The sequence below is a fragment of the Ascidia mentula genome, chromosome 6, assembly GCF_947561715.1.
Source record: "Ascidia mentula chromosome 6, kaAscMent1.1, whole genome shotgun sequence".
In the NCBI taxonomy this organism is placed as follows: Eukaryota; Metazoa; Chordata; class Ascidiacea; order Phlebobranchia; family Ascidiidae; genus Ascidia; species Ascidia mentula.
Genome location: NC_138571.1, coordinates 5,714,665 through 5,726,879, shown reverse-complemented (window position 1 = coordinate 5,726,879; position 12,215 = coordinate 5,714,665). Strand labels below are relative to the sequence as shown.

Below are 12,215 nucleotides of genomic sequence, written 5' to 3'. Positions count from 1 at the left end.
ATTATATTGAATATGTCGAATCAAAATTTACAAGTAACGATATCACGAGATCAACTGATTACAAGCAACGCATAGCTAGAGTGGACAGATGCTTAGAGAGAGCGTGTGTTAGTCGAGAAAGCATGCACATATATACATAAAAATACAAGTCAGTTCTAAGTTACCACAACGAAAAATTCGTTTTGAAATTTATTTTGATGGACAGCAGCCCATTCTCTTCACAAAACAAGTACTTGAAAACCAAACCAGAACGATTGATGCATTACAACAATTACGTGAGAAGCGAACCTTCTGCAAACAATGGCTACAGAGATCTCGTGCGGACACAAAGCGTGCGTCCACAAAGACTGTAGGTCAGCAAAAATATCGCGTGCAAACACAAGGGGTGGTCAGTTAATGGCCACATGTCAATCAAACAAAACAACGAACATCCCGTGAGAATAGCGTGGGATGTTTACAAAAGCACAATTCTACCATAAATCAGGATTTAAGTTTACCAACGAATGCGCATCCTATTTTACCACAGTACAATCCGAATTTGAGAGGTCCCGAACTTTAATGACGTAATTTGGCTATTTGTGATCAATGTTCATGATATGCATAAATGTCGAATGTCCAACCATGTATACATGATCACGTAACAAGATGTTTTATTATTTTTTTTTTCAGTTTCTTTTTTGCCAAAACACGGGCAGTAAAACATGCAACAAATTTTTTTATCCTTCAAATAATCTTTTTGAAAATGGCGAAAATGTGAAACTCAAGGGTGAGGGTTTATATATTACATAGAGCAAATATTTATTGTCACTTACTGCATATTTTGACTATCCTCATAAAAAAAGAACATTAACCAAGTCTTCGGATCGCTTCTCGAACATTTACAGAAAGTGTCAGTTGTCTGTTGTAATGTCTGACATTCTTCGATTATGATTAATCTCAGCCTTCTCAATTAAATGTACAAACGTATTCTTACCAAGTGTATGGGTACAAGGCATGCATGATAGCTTTTCCCTTGTTACATAAAATAACGGAAATAAAACGACAAAACCGGCAAAGCGTGTGACCAGAAATTAAAACACACTACACTGAATTTTCAGCAGCGTTAGCACGCTCATCGTCAGAACATTATAGCGTTGTTTGCTTTATAGCGTTGCAAAGTTATAATTTCATGAGTCACAGGCAAACAAAAGACAGTAATTTTGCTTTACTTATAGATATTTGAGACATTGAGAGTGTCAATAAATTTGCCGTCAACCGGTTAATTTAGAATTATTTCCTCTTCAATATACATTGGAATCGACAGGCGTGTGAAGCGAACTGTTTTTTTATATTTAAAAAAATAGAATTTATAAGAAATTGTTTTCAATGCATAAAAATACATGCGATTACAGATCGTTTGAGGTTTGCCTTAATCTTGCAAATATCGTTTGCATATTTCCGGTTACCAAAATTTCTATGGGAACAGACGAACTGGCCAATCATTAAATGAACACACGAGGGCCACTGTGTTCAAGATCATGTTGAGGTTATTCGTCAACCACCAGATCACCATCCGAGCGTGTATCTTTGCCTCGTATATGGACACTCCTAAACCCAGTGTGATGTCGGAAATTACGCATACAGCAGTGCTAATGGACAGACGAACAATGAGAGCCTGAAAATCATTTGTTAGTGTGAATTTTGTTATGAAACTGACAAACACACAACCTAATAAAGGTTACAATAGTTACTAAACAGCCAAAATAAAGTTTCAATTTTCTCGAGCACATGAAGGAAATGGTTAGTTCTTTTGTTAGATCGTAAGGGAGGTTGTGGTCACTAATTTAAACTTACATTAATTCGTGCTCCTCGTTCTCTTCGACCTCTGCAGCACAAACCATTGTGACGTATGAGGGGGTAGAGAATCAGTAGCAGCATACAGATTTGCATAGCCACCAATGACACAAAGGACATTATTCCAATAAATATGCCTAAAGTATCTTCGATTTCAACATATATGCAACCATTTGGCGACGTCACAAGCTCAAGACCTACAAACACCAGTGATGTCACAACTACCATGGAGACAAGAAAAGTAACGATCACACAGATACCGCATACTCGTAGTGGAGTACTGAAAAACTGCTTTAGTGCTGTGCAGTTGTATAGAGAACGCTGACGAGTCCACAAGGTGATGTAAACAGCAAGAAGATTTAAGTTGTTGAATACCGTGTTTAAGACGTGAAATATTACACAGGCTGTGTTGGTCTTTGCTCCCAAACTTAACTCAACTTGTAGAACTGCGCAACGCAAAAGAGAGAATATTGCGGCTGCCAAACACATAGGATTTTCGCTGAACAAATAAATCCACTTCGTCTGATCTCCATTATCCTTCCTATTTGATCTCTTGGCGTGACGAACTTGAAAGCTTGCCAAAACCACGACCAAATACAATGAAATCAAAGTCAAAATCCACCAGCATGCTTGTTCGACTTGCATCGACATTAATCCGGTGTGATTTAAAGTTGTCAAGTTTTCATTTGCCATAGCATAGTATGTGCTTTTATTCAACTATCAGTTGCATAAAAATATATACATAATTAATCCCAGTCTAAATTGTACGAAGATAAATGTATCTTTTCTTTTAACATGCCTCAAATAAAGGCATGCCTTGTCAAATGTATGTGGGCATTGATACACAAACTTGAGCAAGCTTCACATTCATAAATCAGTTGATTGTTTATAGTGCCGCGTTCCATTTAGTACATAATAAATCTTTCCATTTAGAAACGGCGAGCAGTAAAATCAAGTACATAATAAATCTTTCCTTGAACGTATCATGGCATGCCTGGCAGCGTTTTGCAAAACTTTTAACGCTTTGAGTTTTTCTCTGTTGAAAGTATACCGTACATTTTCTGTGTGACATTTTCCTTTCCTGCAAAATAGTGTGATTCTATGTTGACAACGAATGCAATGACATCGATTCGAAAAGGCAATTGCTCCATGTTTTTCATTTTGCTCTTGTTTTTCTGTCGCCACTGCCTAAACTATCATCAAGGTGACAAATGACGGAAAGTTATCACAAAGGAGGAAGTTATGACGTCATCTTATGCAACGCACAAAGTCTATCATACACACAGCCCGAAAGAACGCAGCAGGCTTGGGTATTTTTACGGATATTAATCATTTTAACGACTGCGTAAAATTTAGTATGCTTTATAAACAAAGCGCTTATAGCAAAACTAATAAAAATAGTAAAACTAACTAAATTTTACTCAGTCGTTGACATGAATAATGCTTGCTTTAACCTTGTAACGACACAATTCTACTCTAATGCCGTTACTTTGGGTCGTATTCGGTAGTTTCCTCATTGTACATTCTAATTTTCGTGAATAAACTCTCACGACAATTCGCCACGTTTGTTATTAAACTTTTATGGAAATACATTAAATTACCATTAGGTGTCGATCTTCGAATTGGGTCTAATGTCAAAATACCTACTGTTCGACTGAACACGAACATTTGCATGCAGCAAATCCCTGATAAATTGATTCAAATTTTTTATTGATTCTTTTGCAGCCAAATATGCAACAAAATATTTATTAAAACAAATAGTGCAGCATGCACGTTATCACAACAAACAATCACGACTTTGCTTTACTTAGAAGTAAAAACCCGTAAAGTTTCGCTTATTTAGTGTGTGATGAGAATGTTATCACTGAAATAAACTGTTTTCTACGTAAACAACATCATTACACTTTACAGTCGCATCAAACAACTCGAGTATTTTAAAAATGTCACACAATTGTGTCGCGATGTCTTGTAATATTTCACTAATTTCTTGGGGGAACCCAAAAATAACTTGTATTTCGTTTTCGGGAAAAAGCTCACCTAATTGTCATTTTCAGCATGAATACAGACCGCGAAAGCGTGGCCTATCGATCATTTGGAACTTGCAAGTTTTTATCAAGAGTCAAAAAGAAGTCAAACCAAGTATATCTTTAAATACAGCGTCCGGAAACATGCTAAATGCTGGACTAGATTTGCGATAAAATTGATGCTGTCTTTCTTTGGATTGTTCGTATTGAAATGATTTTAAAGCAATGAATGTAAAGGTTCATTACCAAGCACACATTAATTTATTGTCCAGATGATTGCAAGAAGCACAACACAAAAACATAATAATCACACAGGAACATTGTAAAAAGTTTTTTCTGTTTTTTTACATAATTTCTTTGGCAGCACAGTCGCCATAAGGCACATGTAAATTTACATCTGCAAATATTTAACTTACGCTAACATACATTGTATGTAAGGTTGATTTGCCTTGAAAAAGGCTTCTAACACCACAAGTTCAATGACATCGGAATTAAACTTATCATTTAGACATAAATTCATCCATGTATTTCAATCGCTTGTCATACTTTGCAACGCTGGAGGTGTTTGATTGGTTAAAACTGCCCTTTCTTACATTTAAATTATATACTGTAAAGTACTGCAAATCAGTCATCGACTTCCTATTTAGTCGAGTGATTGTTGCAAGTGCTTCATGCAAGACAATAGCGGTACAGCAATACTTTTTCAAGTTATTTATCTCGATTATGGTCGCTTGTTTTGTAACGGAACAGTTACAGACGGCAAAAACATACGATTAGGAAAACTACAAATCTTCAGAAATATTTGCTGGAGAAACATATACTGTGTTCCTAGTAAATGTTGGTTGTTGTTTACTGGTTGTTCACCAGAGGAACGCTATTGAAAAAAATAACGCCAGTTAACAAAACTTCGGACGCGAGTAAATTCCCCATCTTACGAAGTGGCGGCTTTTTCACACGAAGTCGTTCTTGTGATGAACTTTCGAACGAGTAAAAATATGATAATAATACCTTCTCAAATTATTAGATGTGCCGTATCAGTCTTTATATGTATACGAGCTAAATTCTCATTCTCTTTGTTAGGCACTTTTTTGTAAAAGACTGACTTTTGTGTTACGATGGGCTCAACAGAGACTGGGGGTTTATGAGCCATTATCAACACCACGATGCCGCAACAACGATGCCGCAACACGACGACGCCAACTAACGACAGCTTATCGTAACATACTAGGAAACATACTAGGTAACCAGACAAATACTTTTCACCATAAAATCTCTCAAGGCCCTGTTTTCATGTGATACCAAGTTTTACTCGATTATGCCGGGGACGCATGGTCAAATTAACCAAATATTAATCATAACTCAATATACGCTTATACGCGCTCTAGCCCTTATCGCCAGTTAACAAAACTTAGGACACGGGTAGCTCTGGTTAATTGGTTGCTCGCGTTGTACAATATGTGCTACTGCTGGTAGTGCATTTTTTAATTTCTGTTGGTGTTCAATAAAACGTTTAGTTCATAACAAAGAAAAGACCCACATGGTTCTACTGTTTGAATGTGTTTTCACTTATCCATAAAAACCTTATTTTTGTTTAAAATTGCCAACCTTGTATCTTGAATATGTTGATGTACATGACTCATAGTTTGTTGCTTGTGGCGATAAAACAAAATTCCATGACCTGGTTTTTGATTAAACCACTGTGTTTGCTTTATTCCCTGAAAAAGCCTTGTCTTTCTTAAAGGCGAAACTTCTAAAATATACATTCCATTTTTTAAACAAAAGATGTATGTGTGGAGTTTTTTAAAAAAAAACAACGACAAATTTTGATAATTTATAGAGCCCCATGTCGTGTCGTGCTTCTTTTTATCGTGCACAACCCATATCATTTATTGACTACAACCTTTAAAATTAAAAACTCAACATTACACATTCATAAACTGCAACCGTTTGGATATAGGCTGCCAAACTACACACACGATCAGTTGTTTTTGCGTTCATCAAAAGTTGAGCCAAAATGGTGTCAAAAGTTGAACCACATTTCTTTCTTGTTTTATTACCTGGTCACTCAAGCGTAACCAATACCACATTATTTTCTATTAGATGTTTCACGCTTGTGGTGTCTCAACAAAAACTGAATTTGGATTTTTTTTCGATAGCAGAACAATATATCAACTTTTAGATACAAACGCGCATAATCACAAACGTTTGATAACTTCATGTCCAGCATAGATTGTGATACAAATACACGCCAAACTATGTGAATCTTGAGCAGCCAACTGTGTGAACAAAGAGAAAAAAACAGGGAAAGCAGTGTGTTTAAACAAACATGTGGATGATATTAAAGTTATATTCAAGTAATGGTTTGTACCCAGTTTTAGATGCGTGTTCGTTATTCAGGAACATCCGTAGCTATAATATGATTTCAGAAAAAACTATCTTTTGTTGAAGTTGAACAGAACAACTTGTAAACAGTAAACCAAGAGTAAAGTTACAAATACGTTTGGTATAGAAATACAACTAGACTTAAACATCATGTTGTAGTTTGAAATCTTTTTTTAGACAATGCATTGCATAGCTTTTTGCACAAGCTTGCAACTGTCTTTTACATAATGCAACATCTAGTAAAATGTTGTTATAGTGCAGTGTAGGGTTCCAGACAAATCGTAGACACTGACACGTTGTTTTCTTGGTCGCAAACGATTTCATCGTTTCAGGGCGATGGTCGCTACTTTTGATAGTGGTTAGAGATACGTAAATGCGGGCGTCAACGCTCCAGGGAATAAATATTGCACAAGCCAGTAATACATCATCGTTGGATTAACAGGCAATTCTTGTCAACTACGAACCCTTTATTGTTTAACCAACAAGAGTACAAATGTTTTGCATTTATGATAGAATAAAAAATCGCCTCTTTTGCGAAATAGTTACTAACACATGCCGACGACAAGTGCCGCACGTGCACGGCTTCGCGTATCCTATAAAGATAATATAACGTAAGCATCACAATTTTTTTGAGATTGATAAAACATTTTTGTAAATCACTTCATAATTATACACACACATGGTAATGTACTAATACCTCTTGTAATTGTTTCTCCTCACCGCCGTTTGTCACATCGCAGTATGATGCAAGCGGTGATGACTTGTCTTCTTTACGTGTGTTTGGTGTTGTTGTTGTGCATGTTCGCATCGCTGCGCCATAACCCTGACCAGGTTTCGCTGCATAGCAACTAAGACATTGATTAAATACAATTTACGTTAATTTTATATGCCAGCATGAATGTAATCACTGCTGCGATTGCTGTGTTGTGCAAATATTCAATATCTGTAGGCTTTGAGCAAAGTAGCAAACACTGTTTTTCAAAGAGGAATTGCTAAATGCCAGTCCATGTTACTGAGAGAATTGTTTCCTCTGCCTTGCGATTCCAGTATTTGTGAACAATCATGGCCGTTGTGAACATTTCCTGTACTTCGTTCGCACTGCCACTGACCCTAGTCTGACAATAGGGCAAACGCTAACTTCAAAATCGCACAGTGTTCTCCACTTAATTGTGTGTTTCAAACTCTGTTTCACACGCATGTCCGGCTCCGTTATTTCCTTTTTCTCATCAATGTTTGCTCTTGCAAGCGTTGTGCCTCGCATTCTATTTTCTAAGTTATTGTGGCTTGCGCAAACAGTTTGATTGAGATATTTCACTAACAGAAAAAAGTTCATGTTGGTAATACACGTTAAAAATTATAAAGCTTGTTCATGGAGTACGACTGACAATTATAGGAAAAAGAAGGTTCAGCTTACCATTGTATAGTTTGTTGCACAATAATGTTAATATTGTTAAAGGAACAGTTTGCATTGATGTTCTTGATTTATCGATGTAACTTGTTTTATAACTCACGCGACTACATAGCTTATTAACAGTAGGGTGTTAGGTAGTGAAAGTTAAAACGTATGATGTAAGTTAAATGCAAACTCTTTGTAAACTCCACTAGATACTTTCAGTATGGTGCAAGAAAGGTTTTGGATTATTTTTATGATTGGATAGCAATGTGTTATGCTTACATAAATGTTTCGAAGGGATTTATTTTTGTGTTTGATTCACGAATCCGTGATGTTCTTGTTAGTTTTTTTTGCCTTTGTTTGCTAAGATTATTCCATGTTGTGTTATACATAATCAAAGGTCTTGAGGCGAGTGGAGCCGTATGTTGTTATTGTGACACTTATGCCTGTGTTAGGTAGCTGCTGACCTTATTTGTTCTGCTGAGTGAGATGCTTACATCAGTTGAAATGATGAAAACCATTTTTTTACATTAGCATGCACTTTTCCAGAAAAATATACACATGAGTGGTTTAGATTGCTTTATGTTTGGATTGTGTCACAAATGTGTTATAGATCGACCTAATGTGATAGTCTATGGCCTAATTCCCATGCGACGATATCTCGCAACCACCGGACGTTTACTGTGCGTATCAAATCTTTTGTTTCGAACGGCCGCTTCGCACCCTCATTTCTTTTGTTTTCGTCCCGAATGTGCCAGTTTTATCGCGTCGCCCGTTACTTGCTGCAGCCACCATTGTTGATACTGCTGGGAAAAAAGTTAACGCTTTGACCCCAGTCATTGTTACCCAAACGATATAAGTAGCACAATGTTTTCTAAAACAATTCATTTTAGTACAAACCCGTGCTGGTAAAAGTTTACACGTAAAAGCATTTAGCGTATGTGTAGTTACAAAAGTGTAGTTCAGTGTATGGGGTTAAATTTATAACCGTGTTACTACGTCTGTAAGTAATCGTATTTTGTGTGTTGCATTCTATTTGAATAAGCATTCTATTTGAATAAGACAATAAAGGTGTAGGAAAAGGTTTATTGCTGATCAGGGTACAAGTGCGTTGCTGTTAAGGAACTTCCAATAGTCAGACCCATCTTTTGCGTAACCGTTAAAACGGAACGTGACAGATTGTTTCCTGAAAATATTATATTTTACACAGACAGGTTATATTTAAATAATAAACAACGACGAATAAAGCACCAAAGATATTAAAAAACATTCAATTGTTTTACAGGTGGGAATCAAATAGGTAATTTTCGAAATATTTTTCTTGAAAAAACTAAAAAACAACAAACACCTACTCACGTTTACATTCTTCCTTAAAGATGCAACCCAAAAACTACACGATGATACAAACCAGAGAAGGACAAAAGAAATTCACTTGCAATATATGTGAAAAACAAATTACTTTGAGAAATTTAAAACCTCACAGTTGGATACACACAGGGGAAAAACCTTACAAATGTAAAATTTGCGGAAAGTCATTCCGACAAAATGCACAGCTCAGAGATCACATCAGGATTCACACCGGCGAAAGACCTTTTAAATGTAAAGTATGTGAAAAAACTTTTAATGTTGCTAGTCATGTAAAGCAGCACCTTCGGATACACACTGGAGAAAAACCTTATCAATGTGATATTTGTAAAAAAAAATTATCTTCAAAAGGCAGTTTGAAGCTACACTTTCGTACGCATACTGGAGAGAAACGTTATAAATGTGATGTTTGCGAAAAGCAATTCACATACTCTTGGAATTTAAAGGAGCATATTGCAACACACGCAAGGGAGAAAAGGCACAAGTGTGATGTATGTGAGAAAAATTTTCGGCGCAGAAATACTCTAAATCTACATCTCCGTACACATACAGGAGAAAAACCTTACAAATGTGAGATTTGCAAAAAGCAATTTACGCAAAGTGGAACATTAAAGACTCACGTGAGAATACACTATGGGGAACGACCTTACAAATGCAAAGTTTGTGAAAAACGTTTTACCACTGGAGGACAGTTAAAGGTTCATACCCGGACTCACACTGGAGAAAAGCCTGTGTGAATGTATAGTTTTCCAAAAATCATTTCCACAAAGTTCAATCCTAAAGCAACACCCACTCACAGATTCTAATGAAATACATGATAAATGATTGTTTTTGATACCATATGTTGGAGCTATTACCGGGGAAATGCCTAAGTAGCTTCCTCTATGAAAACGAGTTTGTTAGATCAAGAGCCCTGCTTTTGCCCACAAGAAGTGCCAACAATTTAAATACAACACAGTCTTTAGAGCATTGGAGAAAACTCTTATCAATGTATTCATGAACAATTACACTTTTCGTTCGTGTTTTTTGGTGATTCATTACTTAATTCTTCATTAAACTTGCATGTTGCTGCAACTTTCTTTAAACCATGTACAATTCTGTTCGAGAGGACAAAAGCCAGTTTCCACGTGATATTTGGGTTCTCACGCGATAATATTGGTCAAAGTAATTGTTGATATAGGAATGTTCTTGTCGCACATATAAACTAATATAAAGGCTTAATCAGAATTGTTCTTCTGGCACTCAAGTTTCTAGTGTTTATTTGAAACCGACGTTTCGTCTGCCATCCGGCGAGACTTCCTCAGGGTTATGTTAGCAATATTGCATCAAGCGCATAAACACAAAAATCGCAAGAAAAACGCAAGAAAACACAAGAAAAAGGGAACTGGATAACACTGGCACCGCTTGTATCAACACGTGACCAGGTGTGTAGCGGGGCGTAACACTTACAACAAGTTGTTGTAAACAGCTGGAAAATAGACGCCATTGCTCCTTGTCATTAACACAATGGTTGTTCTTGTGAATGTGTAGCGTCTCCAGGAACAGACGTTTTGTGTGGTCCTCCTCCATCTCTAGGACTCGGACCTCGTCGTAGTTAACTCGGTGGCCGAGCGTGGCAGCGTGTTTTGCCAGTGCTGTCCTCTGGCTGTTCTTCGCTGTAACGTCGCGGCAATGCTCTTTTAACCGCGTCTGCAACGCTCTTCCGGTTTCACCGATGTATGCCTCACCGCAGTCCTTACACGGAATGTAATACACAACGCCTTTGGGTTGGGCCGTACCCTTCTCGATAGGGTGTGACACCATCTTGCCCAGTGTTCTGTGTGGCTTTGTGTAGACCGCAATACCATAGTCCAACATCATACGCCTTAGCGTGTCAGTTAAAACAGGAATATATGGCAAAACGATCGTACCGGTAGTTGGCGCTGTTTCTTGTGGCTTGACCGCGGGCTTTCTTCTGAACATCCATGACGGATACAGATTTTTCCGCAGTGCATTCTTGATAAACTTCACCTCTTTGTCACGATCTTCTTCTCTGGAAACCAGAGCATCGGCTCTATCCATCAGTGACCGCACTACCGCTGTCTTGTGCTGTATCGGATGTGCCGACTTGAACGACAGGTACCGATTGGTGTGCGTCGGCTTGCGATACACACGAGTGCTGATCAAACCTTTCTCATCACGGATAACCTCTGTATCTAAAAATGGTAGTGTGCCACCACTTTCCTTTTCTAAAGTGAATTTGATGGAATCTTCCACATGGTTAATGTGGTTGAGTAACAACTGGAGCTGTGCATCAACGATGGCGAAGGTGTCGTCGACATAACGCTTCCAGTAACGGGGAGGATGCGCAAAAGTGGCGAGTGCCTTATCCTCGATTGTTTCCATTACTACATTCGCCACTACCACAGAGATGGGGGAACCCATCGCCGTACCAAACACCTGTTGGTAAAACACACCACGAATAGAAAAATAGGTGGCGTTCAAACATAATTTCAGCCCTTCTGTGATGTCCTCACAGGATAGCAACGTGCGCTGCTCAAGATTACTGTCATCCTCTAAGCGTGCCATGACATTAGCAACAGCTACCGATATTGGCACATTGGTAAAAAGAGACACGACGTCAAAGGACACCATACTCTTCATCCGCTATTGCCAAGTCCCTCACTTCAGCTGCAAATTCACGTGAGTTTTTAACGTGATATGGGCTGTTCCCAACCAAAGGGGAAATAATCCTTGCTATAAATTTGGCGAGCATGTAGGACGGGGACCCAATAAAGGAAACAATGGGTCGTGTTGATACAAGCGGTGCCAGTGTTATCCAGTTCCCTTTTTCTTGTGTTTTCTTGCGTTTTTCTTGCGATTTTTGTGTTGATGCGCTTGATGCAATATTGCTAACATAACCCTGAGGAAGTCTCGCCGGATGGCAGACGAAACTTCGGTTTCAAATAAACACTAGAAACTTGAGTACCAGAAGAACAATTCTGATTAATAAGTATGCCTGGCAGCAAAAAAAATAGCAGTATAATATAAAGGCTGGAAATATAGATATAAAGCATCTATGTTTCATATGTGTTTGTGAGCTTCTGTAAAGAAATTACGTGTATAGGAATTTGCTTCCACTGATCGAAGTTTTATGACGAAAGTTTTGTTATTGGATAGTTTGAGTAAATTTGCTAAACTATTTATTTAACAAATTTTTACTGTTTATTTGTGTGTTA

At 37.6% G+C, this 12,215-nt stretch overlaps 3 protein-coding genes across 3 annotated transcripts; 1 reads left to right on the top strand and 2 right to left on the bottom strand.

Annotated features, from left to right (window-relative positions):
* Nucleotides 1–1,453: 1,453 nt before the first annotated feature.
* On the bottom strand, nucleotides 1,454–2,322 carry LOC145905395 (uncharacterized). Its single transcript, XM_082992584.1, has 2 exons — nucleotides 1,834–2,322; nucleotides 1,454–1,654 (listed from the first exon to the last, which is right to left on the bottom strand). The coding sequence occupies exons 1-2, from the start codon at nucleotides 2,320–2,322 to the stop codon at nucleotides 1,454–1,456; spliced, it is 690 nt and encodes a 229-aa protein (XP_082848710.1).
* Nucleotides 2,323–9,008: 6,686 nt separating this feature from the next.
* Nucleotides 9,009–9,734, top strand: LOC145907002 (uncharacterized). The gene has a single exon (XM_082994445.1). It carries the CDS (start codon nucleotides 9,009–9,011, stop codon nucleotides 9,732–9,734), a length of 726 nt encoding a protein of 241 aa, XP_082850571.1.
* A 56-nt stretch (nucleotides 9,735–9,790) lies between these two features.
* On the bottom strand, nucleotides 9,791–11,631 carry LOC145907001 (uncharacterized). Its single transcript, XM_082994444.1, has 2 exons — nucleotides 10,447–11,631; nucleotides 9,791–9,799 (listed from the first exon to the last, which is right to left on the bottom strand). Exons 1-2 carry the CDS (start codon nucleotides 11,629–11,631, stop codon nucleotides 9,791–9,793), a joined length of 1,194 nt encoding a protein of 397 aa, XP_082850570.1.
* Nucleotides 11,632–12,215: the final 584 nt, after the last annotated feature.